The sequence below is a fragment of the Balaenoptera physalus genome, assembly GCF_965194825.1.
Source record: "Balaenoptera physalus genome assembly, chromosome: 2".
Taxonomy (NCBI): domain Eukaryota; kingdom Metazoa; phylum Chordata; class Mammalia; order Artiodactyla; family Balaenopteridae; genus Balaenoptera; species Balaenoptera physalus.
The window spans coordinates 88,629,970-88,652,684 of NC_138883.1; the positions used below are offsets into that span (position 1 = coordinate 88,629,970).

The 22,715-nt window shown below is 39.0% G+C and overlaps 1 protein-coding gene across 9 annotated transcripts in view; it reads left to right on the top strand.

Moving 5' to 3' along the window:
• The window catches only part of BLOC1S6 (biogenesis of lysosomal organelles complex 1 subunit 6), a 91,595-nt gene that overhangs the window by 38,130 nt on the left and 30,750 nt on the right, over positions 1-22,715 (top strand). For 3 of the 9 annotated variants that reach the window (XM_082450163.1, XM_082450164.1, XM_082450162.1), the window contains 4 exons: positions 5,530-5,671; positions 9,965-10,052; positions 12,310-12,396; positions 13,109-15,862. In XM_082450163.1, coding sequence (XP_082306289.1) covers positions 5,530-5,671; positions 9,965-10,052; positions 12,310-12,396; positions 13,109-13,228 — 437 coding nt within the window. In that variant the 3' untranslated portion in view covers positions 13,229-15,862. The other 6 variants (XR_014260642.1, XR_014260643.1, XR_014260644.1 and 3 more) reach the window with 5 other exon arrangements.

Genomic DNA, 22,715 nt, shown 5'->3' on the forward strand with positions numbered 1-22,715 from the left:
GGATGGAGGAGACAAAAAGCGGGAGGGCGGACCCGCGGTCACGTGCCCCGAGCCGTCTTCCGCTTCCGTCACTTCCGAGTGCGACCGTCGCTTCTGTCCCGGTGGGCTCTGTACGCGTTCGGTGCTTCCTCACTGTACCTGGCAGTCTGTACTACTGCCCCTTCCCTGTTCCCAGCGGGAGGGACATGAGTGTCCCTGGGCCGCCTTCCCTGGACGGGGTCCTGGCAGGGCCACCCGACGGCCTGGAGGCCGGGGGCCCGACGCCGGGTACGTGCTGTGGGGCGGGGCGGGCGGGACCCGAGTGGGTGGGTCTCCGGGCCGCCCCGCGGGAATAAGATGCTTTCGGCAGCTGCCGACCCGAGGCTCTGGCCTCAGCGCGGAGCTAGGGAACCTTGCCGGCTCTCCTGGCCAGAGAAGGAGGCAGGAAACGAGATCTGGGGGGAAGCGGTGTTTGGGGTGCTGTTGGTGGGGGTTGATGGTGAAGCCATTCTGAGTTTGTGTATTGACTCCAGCACACTGTTGGCTCTTTGTTACACGTTAGTGGTTGAGGATGAATTTACCAGAAGGATGATTGGTTTGTAATTCAGATAATTGATGTATCCAGTATTATTGCACACTCACTCATGAAATGATTATCTTGCTTTTTGACCTTACTGCGTCCTTCTTCTAGCAGTCTTTCTCAACCCGAGTTCGAGGAGAGATTTAAACCCTAATGGCCTAGAGTATCTATTGAATGTAATGAATCGACTTGCTCTGCATCCATAATGATACTATGTTTGTACTATGCTAGGGAGAATTGAGAAGATAGTCACTCAAAGCAGTTTCTGTGTTCTGCGGTTCAGATGAGGAACCCTAGGTGAGAAAGGCTTCAGGACTTTGGATGTACCTTTACTTGTACTTCGTGTTCCAGAAGTATAGGGGTTACCCCAAAATAGTGCTCTCAGCCCTTTCTTGGTGGTGCTTTTCCTCCGTGACCTCCCTCTCTTCACACCTTCCTAAGTTGCATCTATAAATATCACTTCCTTGTATATAAGTGCAGGTTGGGTCTGTCTCTGCTTGCTCCTCCATCTGCTTGCTGGGTACTCTGACATGGTTATTTTGCACTAATCTCACACACAGCATGTACATAAATAAAAGTAGATGTCTGATCCTATTAATGGTGCCAAGTCACTATCACTTGAAACTTTGACATTACTTTTTTTTTTCAAGAATAAATTATTTTATTGAGGTATAATCTAGATTCACAAATCAAAGGGTATAACTTGATGAATATTATTATCCACATCAAGAAACAAAACACCACAGCATCCTAAAGTTGTCCCAATTACTCTCTCAGTTTGATGAAATTATCGATCTTCTATTTTTTTTTTTAATCAGTCATCAATTTTATACACATCAGTGTTTGACATTACTCTTGACTCTTTCCTCCCACTTGCCTCCTACCTCTGTTTAGCCCAGGGGATTCTACCGTACAATTTCCATCTCCTCTTTGTATTTTCACCTTTACAACAACAGTTGTAAGGCTAGTCCACCTGCAGTCTCTTATTCTTCATTCCATCTATCCCACTGTCACATCACTGCCCCAAGATAAAGCTCCCATCATGTCATTTCCTTGCTTGGAAACCTTAAATGGCTCCTTACTAAACTAAGGGCCAAACACATTATCTTCGCATTCAAGGGTCCTCATAGGCTGGCCACATGGTCTTAGAGCTCACTACTGCATATGTCTCATGCTCCAGACACCCCAAACTAACCTGTCTTTCCAGAGCCATCCTATATTCCCACCTTTCTTCATGCTGCTTCCTTTACCATATTGCATCCCTTCCTCTCCTGCCTTAGAATTCTTACCCGTTTGTAAATAGTAGCCCTCATAGGTTGCTGATGGAAGTGTAAATTGCTGACTTCTCTTAGGAAAGCAGTTTTGCAATGTCTATTAAAAAATGCATAAACACCTTGTTCCATTAATCTATTTATAAGAATTTATTCTATAGAAACAGTGACATGAATATGCAAAGACAAACAAGGAAGCTCACTGCAACATTGTTTGAAAAAGCAAAAAGCGGAAGAGGTGTCTTATTTTCTTTGTCTTAGTCTACTCGGGCTGCTATAATAAAATAACATAGGCTGGTGGCTTAAACAACAGACATTTATTCCTTGAAGTTCTGGAGGCTGTGAAGCCCAAGGTCTAGGTGTGGGCAAACTGTGTTCCTGGTGAGGACCCTCTTCTGATCTTGCAGATGGCTGCCTTCCATTGTGTCCTCACATGGTGGAAGGAGAGAGTTCTGGTCTCTCTTCCTCTTCTTTTAAGGTCAATAATCCCATCATGGGGACCCTACACTCAGACCTCATCTAAACTTAATTATTTCCCAAAGACCCCCACCTCCAGATACCATTACATTGGAGGTTAGGGCTTCAACATATGAATTTTGGGGGAAGGACACATTTAGTCCATAACAATAGGGAACTGGTTAAACAAAATGTGGTAGAATTCTGTTAAAAAGAATGGAGTAGATTCAAACATGTTGACCATATCTGAGATATATATTTATGAGAAAACTTGTACAACAGTATAAGCAAGATTTCATTTGTGATAGAAACAGGGTTTAACCATGTGTATGCAAAGACAATTTCTTGAAGGCTATGTAAGAAACTCCAGAGTGACTCTCTGTGGAGTAAGATAGTGAGGAGTATTTTTACTTTTCAGGTTATACCCTCTTCTTGTGTATTTTAAGTTTTTACAGTGAGTAACACTTAAAAAGAAAAAAGAAAGGAATGAAAATTCTATCCATTCTTCAAGCTTCACCTCAGATGCCCACACCTCCTTTAGGAATTATTCCCTGATATCCCTGGTGAAAGTGATCTTTCTCTAATCTATGGCACTTCTCACGTTCTCTGATTCCTCTGTATTGAGCTTTTTCAGGGAAGGGGACTTGCCTAATTTATTGTTGTAACCTCAAAAACTAGTACATAAAATGTATGTGCAGCAAATGTTTCTTGTCTCCCACAATAAAATACCTTGAACTTAGTGAATAAATGTGTGTAAAAACATGAGTAACTTCGACTCTTCCAATAATTTAACCAGAAAACTGGGGCAGGGTAAGGGAGTTGCTGTGTGTGTGAGTTAAAATGTATATATAGTTTAAGGAAGGTGTATTGGTTGTTATTCCTTAAAGTTGAAATATCGTTATTTGGTTGTTTCTGTTTATCTGTAATACTTATGTTTTCTATGTGTATATATATATATTTTTAAATTTATTTATTTTTTAAATTTATTTTTGGCTGTGTCAAGTCTTCGTTGCTGCGTGTGGGCTTTCTCTAGTTGCGGTGAGCGGGGGCTACTGTTTGTTGCGGTGCGTGGGCTTCTCACTGCGGTGGCTTTTCTTTGTTGCGGAGCATGGGCCCTAGGCGCGCGGGCTCAGTAGTTGTGGCTTGCGGGCTCCAGAGCGCAGGTTCAGTAGTTGTGGTGTCTGGGCTTAGTTACTCCGCGGCGTGTGGTATATTCTTGGACCAGGGCTCGAACCCGTGTCCCCTACATTGGTGGATTCTTAACCACTGCGCCACCAGGGAAGCCCTTCTATATTTTTTAAAGAGAGTTGCTGCTGTTTGCACTGTTATTGTAATCAAGCCTTTAGCAATGACATTAATCATAATAAAATATAATATATATAATATATAATATAACATTAATGATACATTTTATTCACTTCCCATCTGATGGAACATCAATGGCAATATCTGTAAATGCTTCACTTTTCCCGTTATATTTTTCTTTCACTTGTGGAGTGCTTCAGTTTCTAGTTAGCTCTTTCTTGTTTGAATATTGCCTTGCAATCTAGAGAATTCCAAAGTTTGTTTAAGTTTCTCAGGATCCAAATAAAAACCATACTAATTTATTTTGATCTCTAAAAGCTAATTTTGAATATGACAGCATGTTGTTTTCCTCAATCTTGCCAAAATTTAAATCTGTGGTAAAAACTATACTTGGAAATGAGCTATAAGCAATGTATTGTGATGAACGTATTCTGTATAATGATCTAATTTGATGTTATGGATTATTACCAGATTATGATTAAAGAGAGGTGTTTCAGAGTTTAATATTAGTTTAAAAATGCTTTTGGAGTACCATTTTAGTAATGTGGCCATTTCACTTTTTTTTTTTTTTAATTCTAAACCAGTGATTCTAAAATCTTACAAACCATTCATTGAACCCTGTTTAGAAATTGTTTTGTACTTTTCTTGGTAGGAGTAGTGATTGAGGGGTATTCATGTTAGACATTTTTGAAGGCCTGGCACAATGCTTACACTTATTATTCAAAGGAAAGGTAGGAATAAAATAGTTCCTGGCATCAAATCTAGATTTACACAGAAGACAATTATTATACACTATTTTCTATGGTAAATTAAGGTTCTGAATCTCAAGAGAGGAGAAATTCTTAGAAAATTTCTTTCCTGCTAACAAATGACCCTCCCTTTACCTGTAAATAATATATCAAGCTCTATGCAAAATAAATGTTGACCCATATTACTTCCATAGAATTGAAAAAAAATATTTTTAGGTATTGTATTTATTAAAAAGAATTTTTTTTTAAGTTTTTTTTTTTTTTTTTAATGTGGACCATTTTTTTAAAAGTCTGTATTGAATTTGTTACAATATTGTTTCTGTTTTACCTTTTGGTTTTTTGGCCGTGAGGCATGTGGGATCTTAGCTCCCTGACCAGGGATCAAACCTGCACCCCCTGCATTGGAAGGCGAAGTCTTAACCACTGGACTGCCAGGGAAGTCCCTGCATTTAAAAAATATATAATCCCTAGGGGCTTCCCTGGTGGCGCAGTGGTTACGAGTCTGCCTGCCAATGCAGGGGACACGGGTTTGAGCCCTGGTCCGGGAAGATACTACATGCTGCGGAGCAACTAGGCCCCTGCGCCACAGCTACTGAGGCTGCGCTCTGGAGCCTACGAGCCACAATGACTGAAGCCCGTGAGCCCGGAGCCCGTCCTCCGCAGCGGGAGAGGCCACCGCAGCGAGAGGCCTGTGCAACGCAACGAAGAGTAGCTCCCGCTTGCCGCGACTAAATAAAGCCCACGCACAGCAACAAAGACTTAACACACCCAAAAATAAATAAATTAATTAAAAAAAAATTCTGCAAGCTTTTGGAAAGAAGAATTTCTTGCTTCCATTCAGTAACTGTTCCTTCCTTTTAGGCCTCAGACTCCTTTAATAATTCATTGAAAACTAAATCCACTTCCCTGAAAAATACATACACATATGGAATTTTGCGTGTGTTAATGTTCTTTTCAGCTAGACTTCACGTTGTACTAGTAGCTTAAAAATATTTTTTGAGTGCTCATAACTTGATTTTTAGAGGATGCTCAGGAAGTAAAAGTTAAAAAAAAAAAAAAAGGATACCTATAGTATCCTGTGTGTGTGCTCTGAACTCCACTGCCAGCCTCCTTTCCTCCCTCCCTGCTACTTTCTAACCCCTGGGTCAATTTAAAAGCTTCCTAAGTTTGATTTTTTGCTTGGGGACAGGTTTAAGTGACGCTTCTCCAGATGAAGGGTTAATAGAGGACTTGACCATAGAAGACAAAGCTGTGGAGCAACTGGCAGAAGGCTTGCTTTCTCACTACTTGCCAGATCTGCAGAGATCAAAACAAGCTCTCCAGGAACTCACGTGAGCTGAAAAAGACCATAGATGGACGCATTTCTTCTCTGGCATAGTCATAATTCACTGTATAAGTAAAGTATATACTGTATTAAGGATAATATTTTGTAACATTTAATACAATGGAGTATTTCTGTATCTTTTGTGTTAGCAAATGGGAGTGGAGTAATCTAAATTACATAGTATACGTGTAATTTAGATTACACAGTAATCTAAATGTAAAAAGTGAAATGAATGCTCCTAGAGTGTTTGGTCTCTTCTGAGAAGTACCCGTAAATCTTATCTAGACTCTTTGATTAGTTTTGGTGTCTCTCCACTATTTTAGGAAAGAATCGCCTCTTGGGGATGTTGCAAATGGGTATACACCTGTTTCTGAGTAGAGCTGCAAAATTGCCTCCATAGGAGTCACATTTGTTTTCAATTGCTGGTTCACATGAGTTGCCAGAAATCCCTAATTATCTTTTTTAGAGATGACCCATTTCATTCTTAGTTTATAACTCTACTAGCTAAATAAAGGATTGGAGATAAGCTAAGAGAGGAACAGGATAAGGAAGAATGGAATCCATAAAGTGTAATCAATATGCAAAAATATACACTCTGATTTTATCAGCTGTCACCCAGAAACAGCAGTCTGAGCTTCTTCTTCCTTTTGGGTCAGGACCTCTCTGGATTGCCCAAGCTGGCCTATTATTTCTTTTTTGTGGTGGTCACCTTTAAACTGGCTATGAACCACTGCTGCTCTAAGACTTACTCTTTGAAAACTGATCTCAGAGGCCTTTATTAGGGCAAAAGGAGAGGAATAATCAACAACTATGTCCATTTTTTAAATATTAGTAACTAATGTTATAATCCTTGGGTTTGAAGATGATAAATGAATATAAAAGTGGTACTGTGTTCTACTACATGTGGTACCCTACTGTAGTTAAGGGAGCTGGTAACATTCTTAGTTTTCTGCTAGTTCCAAGTAAGATTTTTTTTATTCCCCGGTGTGTGGTATGTCTTGTATTTTAACACCAGCCAATCCTTGTGGCAGAAAAGTCAAAGATTTTGTGGGTGAGTTTGGATGATATATGATAGACTGAAGGAAGGTAAGAAACTCTGCAAACAAAACATATCTGGTAACACTTTATTTATAGGAAGTTAGGAATCAAGGTTTAATTGGAAAGTTTAATTGATGAGGACATTGGCTAAAATTTAGTGTTTCAATAACCCCATTTATCTTCCTAGGCGTCTAGACAGTGATGATGATGATGATGATGATGATGATAGTAAAATCAACTACTGTTTATAACAGCTGAATATGATGAATAAGCAGTTATTAAAATTCTTGAGTGTTAAGGAAAGATAAGCAAACTTCAGAGAAAGAACAAAGAGAAATATATGGGTCTAGTTAAGAGCTTTCTACACTGTCTCATTGATCAATGTATCTGTTCTTTCACCAATATCCTGCTGTCTTGATTTCTGTAGTTTCTGTAAGTCTTGAAATTTGGTAATGTACGTCTTTCAACTTTGTTCTTCTTCAGTATGTCTTGGTTATTATAGGTCTTTGCCTTTCCATGTGAATTTTAGAATCAGTTTGTTGATATCTACTAAATAACTTAATGGGATTTAAATTGAGATTGTATTGAACCTATAGATCAAGTTGGGAAGAATTGATATCTTAGCACTATTGAGTTTTTTATTCCATGTACTTGGAATATCTCTTCATTACTTAGATCTCTCTTATTTCTTTCATTTGAGTTTAATAGTTTTTGCATGTAGATCCTATACATATTTTGTTAGGTCTATACCAGATTATTTCATCTGACAGGGGTTATTGTAAATGGTATTTTTAAAAATTCTGATTGTTCATTGCTGGTATATAGGAAAGCAACTGACTTTTGTATATTAACCTTGTATCCTGAAACTTTGCTATATTCACATATTCGTTCCTGGGTTTTTGTTGTTGTTGATTCTTTGGGATTTTCCACATAGGCAATCATGTTATCTGTGAACAAAGACAGTTTTATTTCTTCCTTTCTAATCTGTATACCTTTTATTTCCTTTTCTTGTCTTATTGCATTAGCTAGGACTTCCAGTAAAATGTTGAATAGGAGTAGTAAGAGCGGACATCCTTTCCTTGCTCCAGATCTTTAGGAGGAAAGCATCTAGTTTCTTACCACAAGTGCAATATTAGCTGTATGATTTTTTAAAAGATATTCTTTATCAAGTTGGGGAAGTTCCTCTCTCCTGCTAGTTTGATGAGAGTGTTTTTAATCATGAATGGTGTTGGACTTCATCAAATGCTTTTTCTTCATCTGCTGATAAGACCATATATGATTTTTCTTCTTTAACCAGTTGATGTTGTGGGTTACATTGATTGATTTTCAAATGTTGAACCAGCTTTGCATACTTGGAATAAATCCCACTTGGTTGTGGTGTATAATTCTTTTTATACATTGTTGGATTTGATTTGTTGATATTTTGTGGAGGAGTTTTGCATCTATGTTCTTGAAAGATAATGATCTATAGTTTTCCTTTCTTGTAATGTCTTTTTTTAAAATTTATTTATTTTTGGCTGTGTTGGGTCTTCGTTGATGCTCACGGGCTTTCTCTCCTTGCAGTGAGCAGGGGCTGCTCTTTGTTGTGGTGTGTGGGCTTCTCCTTGCGGTGGCTTTTCTTTGTTGCAGAGCATGGGTTCTAGGCACATGGGCTTCAGTAGTTGTGGCTCATGGGCTCTAGAGCACAGGCTCAGTAGTTGTGGCGCACGGGCCCAGTTGCTCTGTGGTATGTGGGATCTTCCCGGACCAGGGCTCAAACCCGTGTCCCATGCATTGGCAGGTGGATTCTTAACCACTGTGCCACCAGGGAAGTCCCTCTTATAATGTCTTTATCTGGTTTTGATTTTAGGATAATGCTGGCCTCATAGAATGAGTTAGGAAGTGCTCCCTTTACTTCTGTTTTCTGAAAGAGATTGTGGAGAATTGGTATAATTTCTTCCTTAAATGTTTGGTAGAAATCGCCATGAAGCCATCTGTTCCTGGTACTTTGATTTCTGGAAGGTTACTACTTACAGATATAGGCTTACTTAGATTATGTTTCTCCTTGTGTGAGCTTTGGTAGTTTGTGTCTTTCAAGGAGTTAGTCATTTCCATCTAAGTTATCAAATTGGTGAGCATAGAGCTACCTGTAGTATTCCTTTATTATCCTTTTAATGTCCATGAGATAAGTAGTGATGACCCCTCTTCCATAAATTATGTTAGTAATTTGTATCTCCTCTCTCTTTTTCTTTGTTAGTCTAGCTAGAAGTTTATCAATTTTATCAATATTTTGGAAGAACCGACTTTTGGTTTTGTTCATTTTTTATTGTTTTCCAGTTGTAACAGCCTGTTTTTGCTGTCCTGCTTGTCTTGGATCATTGGCTTGCTGGGTTCTCCTCTCATCCATTCTGGTTTCACCTTCTGTGGTCTCCAGTCAGAGCTGAAGGGACACTTATGACCTGTAGGATATGCCATACTCAGTGCTGGGTGGTGGAGATGTTTTAACTGCCCTTCAGTCTCTTCATTGCTGTTTCTTTTTTTCATTGTTGTTCTCTGTTTAGCATACTTCTGCAAGCACATCATATCATATTTTTCTTTGTCTATAGTATTCTTTAAAATATTTAATTAAGTGACCCCCCACAGTGTCACTTATTCCTGTGATCCTAGCATTGGTTGATCTGGAGAAGAATATCAGAGAAGTTGGCTTCTCTTCCTCAATAGAAAGTTTTGAATCAGATTTTATTGAGGAGTCTTAGAAATTACTTGGTCTGACCTTCTTACTTTGTAAATGAAGAAATTTAGGTCCAGAGAAACTAAATTTCCAAGATCACACCAACTGATTACTATCCCTTGATACTGCTTTTTTTCCAACTCTAATCTAAAAAGTCACTGCTCCTCTTCCTTTATGGTAATGTTACAATCTTAATATATATAAAACATCAAGTTTCTTGGGCAAGATAGTATAAAAAAAACTTTTTTGGGGCTAATACAGAGAGTTGTTAGAAATAAGTAATAAAATAATTTAAAATGGTTTGATGTTATTCAAATCTGAAATTGAGGCAAGAATAAAAGACGTATTTAATTATCAGAATGTTGGAATATTATTTTGGCTTTGGAATATTATTTTGAAAAAGATTATGATAAACTAAATAAGCCTTGGAGAGTCAATAAATTTCCAACTTAATTTCTACTTTTAACATTAACCAAGATGAATGTGATTGCTTTTAATGAACCATCACTTAAAGTATGTAAAGTTTATTTTGGCTGTGTGCTTTTGTTTCAGACAGAACCAAGTTGTATTATTAGACACACTGGAACAAGAGATTTCAAAATTTAAAGAATGTCATTCTATGTTGGATATTAATGCTTTGGTAAGTATGATTTAGTTGACATAGCTTAATGACATCTTGTTTTAGAAATAACTAGGTTTATCCTCCCAACTTTGTACTTATGTATGTTTGAGATACCTACGTATGTTTTCCTCTAATTTTTAAAGTTTAGAATTTGTTGTTTAACAGGAAACCTTGATTTACTTTATTAGACCTTCTATTGTCTTGAACTGTTAGCTTTCAAATGTTGAACTTGTGATAGGAAATTGAGCTTATATATGAAAGTCTGGAATAGATCTGCTCATAATTAAAGACTAATAAAAGAGAAGTAAAAGTAAGGAACTTTGGAGGTACTATTTTTCCCCTTAAGGAAAGCACATCTCTCTTTATCAAGTACATGGTTTTTAAAATTAGCATTTATTTAATTGTATGGCATTTTCATAATGCCATAACAAATTAACGCTGAAACAGACTGTTTGAGGGTCCTTTACGTCCCCTTTATATCTTTCAATGTAAGTGACAGTAGTTGAATTTCATCAGAAACTTTATAGCTTTTTGATGAGAGGAACTAATACTCTTTATTTTAGGAAATGGAGAATTAACAGAAATAAGGAACTTGTGGTTACCTTTCTCTTTACCTGGAACATTAGAAATAGCTTCATTTGCATGATTTTGTGGACTTTCATATATACGTCAAAGAATGGACTTTTCATTGGAAAAATGTGGCTTATTAATGTTTTCCTTTTATAACAATCAAAAACCAAGTCCACCTTCTCTAGTATTAGGCAGAGGCCTGTGGTAGTAAATACAAAGTCTTCTACTCAGTAGTTCTTGATTTGTGAAGGAGGTGGTCTTTGTCTTCTCCATTGAGTTCATGTTGCAGCAGAGCTACATATTTGTTGAATGAATGAACCAAGCATATGTAATACTGTCGCTTCCATCTGAAAGGGCAGAAACTAAGTCTTGCTCTTCTTCCTTCTCTCAGCCCATGAGTGGTGTTTTTTTGTTTGTTTGTTTGTTTTTTTAATTTTATTTTTTTATTTTTGTCTGTGTTAGGTCTTTGTTCCTGTGCGTGGGCTTTCTCTAGTTGCGGCAAGCTGGGGCTACTTTTCATTGCGGTGCGCAGGCTTCTCATTGTGGTGGCTCCTCTTGTTGCGGAGCACGGGCTCTAGGCACGCGGGCTTCACTAGTTGCAGCACTCAGGCTCAGTAGTTGTGGCTTGCGGGCTCTAGAGCACAAGCTCAGTAGTTGTGGCGCATGGGCTTAGTTGCTCCACAGCATGTGGGATCTTCCTGGACCAGGGCTCGAACCGGTGTCCCCTGCATTGGCAGGCGGATTCTTAACCACTGCGCCACCAGGGAAGCCCCCCAAGAGTGGTTTTGATTGTCATTCAGGAACTGAAAAATAGAAGCCCAGAGAGAGAGAAAGAGGGTCTGTAAGCTCTAGAGCTCATCAGACTCTGACTTTACTTGTAGCTACATTAAGGCTGCTAATCTCTGTACTGACACCTCTTTCCTTTTTTTTTACCTGATCTTCTCTTTCTGTTACCTTCCTTCCTGAGAATGAGGTATTTTTTTTTCCTTCTCGTCCATCTCTGGCTCAGATGGAAAGTCTATACTTATCACTCCTTGGGAAGAAAAGTGTCCTTACAGAGATTGTTCTCCTTGGTCTGACTTCAGAAGCCCAAAGAATATGATCAGACTTGTCCACAGCCTTCTCAGGGCTCTCTGGCCACAGCTTGGTTTTTCCTGATGGGCAGACACTTCACTTAAACTGTCCTGTGTACCCTGGCTCAGTCTCTCCCTTGTAAAGGCAGTAGAGAGTGTTTTACTTTTCTTAAATGAAACTGATAGCATTGTTGGATAGTCTTACTAAAATTTTAGAATTATATTGCATGGTTTTTATTTTTTTGAGTTTTTGAGTTTTATTTTATTTATTTTTTTATACAGCAGGTTCTTATTAGTTATCTGTTTTATACGTATCAGTGTATATATGTCAATCCCAATCTCCCAATTATATTGCATGTTTTTAAGGCAAAATGTTATCTTACAGAATATAAATGTCTATTTTATGTTTAGTAACTTTTAATCAATCTGAACTGAATCAAGTATTCTCAAAAGCCTACTAGTGGTTTAAATTAAATTTGAATCTTGGAATTAAAATATGGAGATAATTAGATCTTCAAAAATTTTGACAAATTTAGGCAGAATGAACTGTAATTTAGGTATTGATTTATTTACCCATTTTGATATTTCAGTCTGTTTTAAATTGACTTTTAAATTTACTTTTCCATCTTAAGTTCACTGAAGCTAAACACTATCATGCCAAGTTGGTGAATATAAGAAAAGAGATGCTGATGCTTCATGAAAAGACATCAAAGTTAAAAGTGAGTCGAAAATTCTTTCACAGTCTTTATAGAAGTAGAGGTTTAATTGTCTGTTTTTCTTCAGTATTCATTTTCTGACTTCTTATATATTCATATACAATAGGATACTTAATTCATGGTACATTGTTTTCTTTTAAAACACATTCTTATTAACCCCACTCCGGGCTTTTCTACTAATAGCTGGGCTGGTGGGCTCACATTCTCTGAATATGTCACTGTATTTCTCATTTAATAAGAGTTTTGAGTAACAGAATTTTTTTATCAAGGAGACCTTAAATTACCCAGAACATTTAAAAATTGTGAATCACTATATTGTACACCTGTAACTTATACTATACAGCAACTATACTTCAATAAAAAAAAGTTACCGTGAAGAAATTTAAAAGTTAAACATGAAATTTATTATTACGTATTGAATACCTTAAATCAAAGCACTATTACTTAAAATTTTTTAAAATTTTTTATTTTTAATTTAATATAAAGGTTACTTTCCAGTTACAGTTACTACAAAATATTGGCTATATTCCCCATGTTGTACAATACATCCTTGAGCCTGTCTTACACCCAGTAGTTTGAACCTCCCACTCCCCCACCCCTATATTGCACTCCCCCATAAACCACTAGTTTGTTCTCTAAAAACACTACTACTTTTAAATTAGGCCATAACCTATAAGCCTTTTGCTCTCTTGGTTTTTAAATTTTTTTGACTTAGAAAAGAGCACTTAAACTGCAGCAGAAGAGGCAAAAAGAAGAGCTGGAAAGGGAGCAGCAACGAGAGAAGGAATTTGAAAGAGAAAAGCAGTTAACTGCCAAACCAGCTAAAAGGACGTGAGAAGTTGGATGTTTGTGTCCTTCCTTCCCCTGTTCATGTTCTGGATTTGAGATGACCCAGTGTAGACTGAAGTTAAGGTAGTGCCTTATACCATTGTGTTATGTTTTGAAATCCTTTTCCCACGAGTGCTGTCTCTCTATCTTCATTTCAGCCATTCAAGAAGCTTTTTTTCCTAAGTAGAAGACATAATATCACTTGGTTTGGATATTTTATATGCAATTTTTCAACTTTGTTTTGCTTTTTAAAGTTCATTATTTTGGCGTTAAGTCATTTATATACTGGAAAATGGTTTGTTTTAATAGTCTAGACTATAAGTGGTTAAAAATTAGTATGAATTGTTTAACTTCTTAATAAGTGTGGATTTAAAAGTTTCAGTTTCTTATTTTATGAAATGAATTGCCTTTCTGGCAATACAGCGCTGGGTTTTGGCAGTTGCCTTTTCATTGTTTGGTTAAGAAGAATTGCCAGCTGTTTAATCACATATGCCACTGGAAAAGAGGTGGTATAAGCCTTTGTGAAGAACATGATAGAAAAGTGTGTATACAGGAAATAGTAGCATCTTAGACATAGCATAGGTGAGCAAGATGCCATGTAGATTCCACTAACCATATACTATATCTGCTTCCTAGCTTTGTTGTTGCTGTTTTTTCCTTATTCTGCTTCTGGGTTCAAAGTAGATTATATCTATTCCTAAAGTTTGGCGGGGGTGGTGTAGCTTTCACACGCTCAAATGTGTTTAAATATTTATAATTCTTAGTAACAGTCATCACACACTGTGAGATACAGTTGTCAAGCTGATAAGATAATGGACCCAACTTTCCAAGTGGAAAGTCTCACTGCTAGTTCTAGCTATCCTCTGATTTGCTGTGTGGTCTTACATGTGGTTACTTTTTCTGTGCTTTAAAAAAAAATTCTTAAAGTAGAATGATACATACCAACTACCCATTATAGCTTCTTCACAAAAGAGGCAGCATGATACCTTTAGTGTTTTCTAGATCCCCCCTCCCCCAATATTACATGTAGAAATTTATTATGTGAGGGAAATATTATGAAGTTTCATTGTTTTAAATTGAGAGTGTATTATTCACTGTTTTAGTAGTATTTAATATCCATGATGTCCAATCTCTATTACATAAGAGACTGTACAGATTAGATTACAGATTATGATTAGAATGTGTATCTTTTATAATCTACGTTACATTTGGTAAGCTGGAATCACTCACTACCTCTGATCACATATCAGGCTAACCAATGATGGAGAAGGCATTAGATTTACGTCGAGTGCTAAGAACTGGTCTGTTTAAAGGTTTAAAAAATTTGTTTGAAAACCTTTCCCTTCTTTAGTGAATGAATTATGATCTCACAATTCACTTGGTTTTGACCTTATGTTTAAGAGTATAAATATATTTTATTTTTAAAGGCTATGTGTTGCCCTCAAACACTGGCTAAAACTCCTAGGGCAGGATCGTTAGCACTGGCAGGACAGTGTCACCTAAACTGCTGAATGTGCTCGTTTATAACCTGACAGAGGCTGTGCATTGTTTCTTAGAGTGATTTGTGGTGGCCAGCCGCAATGATTGTTTAAAATGCTGGTTCCTGGACACCACTCTCAATCTACTGAAGCAAATCTGTTTGTTTTTCTCTTTTTTTCCTTTTCAAAAAGTTTCCTCAAGTGATTCTGATTTACCTTATAAGTTGAGAACCGCTGGTCTAGTGATCTAGGTCAGAGGTTTCCACACTGGGCTGCATATTAGCACCTGGAAACTTTAAAAAAATATACTCTTGAAGATTTTTACTCATTAGTTCTTAGGTAGGGCCCATGCACATTTTAAAGAGCCCCCCCAGATAAGTCCAATGCAAGGAACCACTGGTCTGGACTGTCTAGTGATTTATATTTATAAGGAGTGAAATAGTTTGAAAGCTACCCAGTAACTCTTGGGATTAATCTTATGAAATAAATTCTTAAACTGCTGCTTTTGATATAAAGTCAGATTTAAGACTGAAATAAATAGCAGGCCGGAAATAGGTATGGAATTCTGGTTAATTGAACTTTTGTGACCTGTACTTAAATAAATCATGTTTATTGAATGAATGGCAAGGCACATGTACTTTTAGAAATGTATTATTTACATTTTGAAGATTTTTTAAAATGTCAAGAATATATATTAGGATCCACTATTTTTAGGTCAATTGTAAATCAGAAGTACTGTTTCTTTGACAATTAAAATCTAAAACTTTAGCTGTATTTCAGTAGCGTACAAGCATATCTTACTGACTAAAACTGAACAGAACCCTTATAATTAGTCTTGCTGTATTTTTGCACAAAATTATGAATTGGTACTTGAGCTGAAAAAAATTGCCTATGGTGTTTTGGTTGAAAAAAATTGCCTTTGTTTTGAAACTATATCATATATGGACTGAACTAAAGTGATGGGAGTTAATTTTCTATTTACTTTGTAGGAGGTGTCATGTAAATATGCAGACGTTGAATGTGGTATGGATTGTGTCCGCAGTGAATTTTTGGGTGGATACAGTTTATAAATATGCCAATTATATACCCTCATATACTTGTCTGATTTTGAGCTTGTAAAATGAGGACTCCTTTTTACACATTTAATAAAGAAAAGAAAGGTCTATGAATTATCCAGTATCATTTATCAAGCACTGGTGTGCACACAGCACGGTATACTTCCCTTTATGTACTTTATTTCAGACATTCCTTTCCTTTGCTTTCCTCTCCTGTCATCTTCCTCTTAATGTTCTCTGTAGGTTGTGTCACAAAATGACTGGTCGGCTCATGAAATCCTTTTCAGAAAGGTGATAGAAAGTGTTATGAAAAGATTCTGCCTGAAATAACCCAACTTCATAAAGTTCTTCACTATTTGAGAATAAGAATATAGCTACTACTTTTGTTTTTTTAATTTATTTATATTTTATTTATTTTATTTTTGGCTGTGTTAGGTCTTTGTTACTACGCACGGGCTTTTCTCTAGTTGTGGCGAGCAGGGGCTACTCTTTGTTGCGGTGCTTGGGCTTCTCATTGCGGTGGCTTCTCTTGTTGTGGAGCACGGGCTCTAGGCACATGGGCTTCAATAGTTGTGCCTCCCGGGCTCTAGAGCGCAGGCTCAGTAGCTGTGGTGCATGGGCCCAGATGCCCTGCAGCATGTGGGATCTTCCCGGACCAGGGCTTGAACCCGTGTCCCCTGCATAGGCAGGCGGATTCTTAACCACTTCGCCACCAGGGAAGTCCCTAAAGCAATGATTCTTAATCATTAAACCTTCAGACCTCACTGTGCACATATTTTTAAAAGTTACTTAGTTTCTAGGTTTTCCTTTTGGATCAAGATAGTTCCTATTTTACATATTTGTTCAGATATTATGCTTGTACAGATGAATCAGATATTTAAGATTTGTTCTATTGATAGCTTATTCACACTGTTTTAGCTCTGCTTGCATGTATGAGGCCAGGTGCCATCTAGTCTTCAGGTTAACATTTGGGTGAAACTAGCTTTATTTTCAAAGCCATTAAGAGAGTAAAGGGGAGTAGTCAAGGGTGATGGTTCTAATGACTAATTTAAAAAGCACTTAAAGCAGAAATTCCAAAGAAATACAATGTGAAGGAAGGGCAGTCAAAGAGAAGATCGGTGAAATTTGGGGTGGATTGGGGATGGTAATAGAGAAAAAGAAAAGGAAAGGCCACGTCCGAGGTAGAAGGGAAAGGTGATGTGTCTTTTGTGTACCTTGAATAAAGGAGGCTTATAGGCTTGTGAAGAATAATAAAAATATCCGCCTGTTTTAAGATGAGGTCGCCCCCTACTGTCACTTCATCGTAAACTGAAGAAAAGGTTGTAGCCTGCTGTTCGTTCTGGTTTAGATGATGTATATTCCTAAAGTGCTTCAGGAGGCCTGCCGTGCTCAAATTTGGATAAGCGTGTATGGGTGTTGTTCACTCCTATTCCAGGTTTGACTTTTATTAGGACTTTGGAAAAGAGAGTCAAAAAGTATATTGGAACACTTAGTACAAGAGAATAAATACTAAGAAATAAACACATGTATATAGACCTGAAGTTTCCTGGCCTCTGCTTTGATCATAAACCTTTCAATTTTAAAGAATATAGAACCTTCATAATATAGTGGTTAGGATTGTGGACCTGAAGTCCGACTGCTGTGGTTTATATTCCTGCTTGATTTAGGGCCTTGGACTTGCTTAAACCCTGTGTACCTTTCAGTTTCCTAAACTCTAAAGTTGGGATAAGTGTTTCTGGCTTCATAAGGTTATGAGGTTTTGTGATATCCATATAAAAGCCCGTAAAAAAATAGGAAGAGCTCAAGAAATGTTGGGTGTTATATCATGGTATCTTGAAGTCACATATTCACATGTGGGGATGGTGCTTATTTTGCCCCTTTGTGCATGCTTGTTTTTGTTCACAGGATTTCCACTAGGATCCTTGGTTCTTTAATGTCTTCCTGTTAGACACCTATTCGTTCTTTGCAACTCAAATGTCTCTTCTTTATGGTTTTTCAAACCACTTCCCAAAGAATTTTTTTTCTTGTGTTCTATAGTACTTAATATATTTGCCTTAGCATTTACAGTATTGTTATGTGTTCACATGTCTCTCAAGATCAAGGATATTTCTTAGTCATTTCTGTTCCATGGTGCAGTAGTGCCTGGCCTATAGTATTAATCAGGGTTCTCTAGAGAAACAGAATGAATCTGTGTGTGTGTGTGTGTGTGTGTGTGTGTGTGTGTGTGTGTGTGTGTGTGTGTGTAGAGAGAGAGAGAGAGAGAGGTAGAGGTAGAGATAGAGATATTTATTTTAAAGAAATGGCTTATATGATCGTGGGAGCTGGCAATTGCAAAATGTGCAGGGCAGGCGAGCAGGCTGGGGACGCAGGGAAGAGTTGATGTTGCAGCTTGAGTTCAAAGGCAGTATGGAGGCAGAATTCGCTCTTTCTCAGGGGGAATTTTCTTAGTCTTTTTCTCTTAAGACTTTCAACTCATTGGTTGAGGTCCACTCACATTATGGAGGGTAATCTTAAAGTCTGCTGATTTAAATGTTAGTCTCATCCAAAAAATGCCTTCACAGCAACATCTAGACTGATATTTGCCTGATATTTGCCCAAATATCTAGGTACCATGGTCTAGCCAAGTTGTCACATAAAATTAGCCATCATGATTGAGACTGAATTGAATCTAGTAAGAGAAATAAACAGATATTAAAAATAGCTATGATAAAAACCTGGATTACATAAATGCCAAATAGGGACTATTACAATAAAAAGATTAAGTTCCTGAAATTGAAACATGTCTTGGGAGTCTGTAATCCTTGGATAATCTGAGCCACTGCTTCCATCCCTGATTACATACTCAATTAGACTAAAAAGAAAAAAAAAAATAAATGATAGCAAGTCCCAAGATCTTGGGAATAAAACGAGCTCAGAGATAATATGTATACGGGACTGTAGAAAAATAGATGCTACATCAGTTGTAGCTTTATACCTTCTCTATTAACTAGGGGCTGTTCAGTTTTCTTAAAAATGGCTTCTAGGGAAAAAAAAAAAAAAAAAGGCTTCTAGGAAGAGGTGGGCAGTTTTAGATCAGGCTCAACAGATGAGCACATCTTAAAATTAAAACCTGATGAAGCACAGAGGGACAATGCTGCCATCTTGTGGTACTCTGCTCCCCTAGTCTACAAATTCTGTATTGTCTCAACTAGTTTGATGAAGTTTGGCCTAAGCGTTTTCAACTATAGTGTTTTTGGTAAGTCAGGGTTTTCTGTATGGTCTGAACTTTTGTTTAAACAGTGAGATGTTTGAAAGTGATCTGTGAAACATCAGGTTTAAAACTACATTTTTCTAACTTTTTGAATCTTTTAGTTTGATGTTAGGCTTGAGGGTCCCCCCCCTCCCCCCGCCCTTCTCCAATCATCTATCATCATCCACCATGCTCAGAATACTGTTCTAAGAAAAGCATTCCAGGCCAAAGATCTTGCTGTGGGCAAAGGTCTCAGGAGTTCTGTGCTTTTATTCGCCTGACTGTCCCCGTTGGGCCTTTGCTGATAGGATCTGGGGTGAACACCTGGCCCAAGGGCAGCCAACCCATGGGCTCAGTGGTGGAAAAATTAGCCTAGCAGGAAAAACTCTGCCTAGATGGGGACAATAGAGTATCTCATTGGCCTAGTCGGTTACTGTCTTGGGAATATGTATTAGAATACTCGGAGAGAATCAGCCCTTTAGTAATTGAAGGAGAAATGAGAAGACACACAGAAGCAGACAGAACAGCTGAGTGTTATGTGGGGAGGAGTAGGGATCCATGAACTTCTACTTCTGAAAGGGGACAAGGTCATAGACCCCTCAAAATATCTGGGATCCCGAGCTATTTTCCTGTATAAGGCTCTGTGTGACCTGGGTGCTGGGCTTTTCTTAGGTCCCTATGGGATTTAATTACTGGGCTAAGATTCCTGTTTTCCACAGTACCACCCTCCCGTCCCCTACTCCCCTTGTTTATGAGATAACCTTAACAATTCTTTATTTATTGCAACGTTAGGCATCTAGCATTGTCATTGTCTTTTAGTTTCCCTAGCATGTTATATCTTTCAAAGTGTTTTAGTGTGCACTATCTAATTTAATAATAAGGATGCTATTTAGGAGATTATGTGTTTCCACGCCTGCTAATCCAGGAGTTCAAGGAAGAAGATAACACTGACCAGCGCACTGACCAGCACCCCGGTAGGAGCAGTGCTGCAGCCAGCCACACACTTACTCTCATTGCTTGCTGCCGTTTTTCTCCTGTTTTATCCAGTTTCTTAGAGTGTTCTCATCTCTGGCTGGATTTCTTATCCCACATCTACTTCCAGCTCATTCCCAAGCCTAAAGTTCAGAGCCCTATAGCTCTGTTGAGCATCTGTTATATGCCAGGTGCTTTATACACATCACCTCATAACAGCAACTTTAGGAGTTACCACCCTAACACCATATCCTTATCAGCATTTTATAGATGAGGACATTTTACAGATGAGGACAGCTGAGACACATTGAGTCTGAGTAACTGCCCAGATCACACAGCTGCAAGTGGTGGAGCTGAATTTGATTCTGGGAGAAACCCAAAACTACCACGTTGCTGGGGAATTTTCTTGGGCTAGAGACCCTAGGACCAGAGATAGAAATAGGCTTGGGAGTTTTACTTTAAATCTTTCTCTAAAGCTATACCAATGATAGGGAATTATGTGGACGAACCATCTGCTAATTCATTTAATCCAGTCTGATAATATTGGAAGAAGTGGAGGAAGCATGTGTTTCCCTGTTAGGAGAGAGCCTAGTAGGAAGAATGCACAGAACTCTTCTTTGATTTTCCTGCAAGGCTGTTTTAAGTTTAGACTGACTCTGAAGCTCCACATTTCTGCAATAGAAACAAGCAACAGTGAGACTGCACCTGGGTGAGATGCGGCTCAGGAGCCTTCCCTTGAGATGCTACCTACTGCTGGAGTAGACGGAAGAAGGGCAAAGCTGCTGGGAGAAGTGAGCGACTCCAGAAGGGCCAGGACATTCCCATTACAGCTGTTTTGAGACCTTCACCACCACCACCGCCTCGAGAAAGCTATCATGGATGTTGGCTTGCTTGGCCTGCATTTCTGGGTCTTCAGCTGACCACTCAGCTCCATCTCTTTCTGCACTTTTATGGCTTTGGGGGAAGAACACAGGAGGAGAAGCCAGATTTCCTCACTGGAGGCCCCTGAGCAGTTCAGTTTCCCTCAGGGGTAAACATGCAGACAGGAGGTGATCCCTAAGACTCTTGCGGCATTAACAGTATGAGACACCTTGTATCCCACGGCTCTCAAGGAATGTTGGCTTGTGGGCTGTTGCTTCACCAATCCATCTGCTTGGTGCAGTGGCAGCATCCAGGCAAAAGCCCTCATCTCAGGTGAGATTTTTGTAGCCTTTAACTACCTCACAGCCTGGGCCTCAGAAGAATCCTAAGGTCCGTGAATTTACCTTCGCACAATGAGGGAGCTGGGAAGAGATGGCTTCTGAATGAGGGCAGATGTACCTTTCCTGTCTGGATTGAAAGAATAATGGCGAGGAGAGAGGAGGAGAGGCACACATGAGACACCTTGCCTCTCTGCAGTCCATCCTGGAGCCTCTTATTCTACTGATTCACCCTCCTTTCCCAAGAGAGGTGTTGTTCTGAGCAGCAGCTTGTGCCCCCTTAGAAGTTAGACCTGTTATTAAGGATGCAGACTGGCATGTAAATCAGGCTTTGACACACCCACCCTAATCTTCATTCTGTGCTCCTGTCGTCACCGTGAGACTATGTCTCACACACCTCTAACTAGAGGGACCATAGCTGACCAAGGGCTCTGGCCACAGTGCTCTGAGACCCCCTGCATTTGTACTGAGGCACGCTTTCTCCAGGCTGCCTCCAGCCAATGGTCTGCTCCCCGGGAGACATGGGACTTCTATGATGTCAGCTTTGGCTCAGGGACTCCCCATTGGCTTTGATGAAATTCTGCTTAGCAGTTTAGGATGCTTCTCCCCAACCTCTCCTTCTCTCCTTCAGACAGTCCAGGAAGGAATAAAGAGGCTGAGGAAAGTGGACATGCTGGAAGGGCTCTATTATGTAAGCCAAAAGACCCACCGGAGGATGCATCCCATGAGAGGACACACCAGTCACCAAGCCATCAAAATGTACTGATGAGAGGGGCACCCACATCACTTAAGAAGTTCTGGAGGCTGGGGATGATGGAAGGACAGACGGTTACAAACTGGGCTTGTTAGCATCTACGGGGTTCATAGAGGCCAAGAGGTGCCACTTAACCTGCCAGAAGTCAGGAGGCCATAATTACCTCGCTCACCAAAAGGCAAGTTTGGAGGGCAGTCAGTGGGCTTTGCCAGCAGGGGGTTGTGGAGATGGCTAATGGGACATGGTGTCGATTTTGCACCTAGGGGCAAAATAGGCAGACAGTTGACAAGGCTGCTGCTTAGCATTTATAACAGGGTCAGCAAACTTTTTAGGTAAAGGGCCAGAGAGTAAATATTTTAGGCTTTGAAGGTCACATGGTCTGTGTCACAGCTGCTCCACTCAGCTGTTATATAGCACAAAAGCAGCCATAAATAATATGTAAACAAATGTATGTAGCTGTCCTTCAGTAAAACTTTGTTTACAAGAACAGGTGGTTCTCTGGATTTGGCCCATGGGGCCATGTTTGCTGATCTTTTATCTATTAAAAAAAAGCCCCAAAACACGGGAGTTCTCTGGTGGTCTACTGGTTAGGATTTGGTGCTTTCACTGCTGTGGCCTAGGTTCAATCCCTGGTTGGGGAACTGAGATTCCACAAGCCGTGTGGTGTGCCCCCCGCCAAAAAAACCAAAACCAAAAACAAAATTGGAGCGAGAGGCTGAGAGCAGTCACTTTAAGCAAAAGTCATGATCTCTTGCTCAGTTCTCAGACTTGAGTCAGTTTTCAGATCTGGAACCCAATGACTGAAGA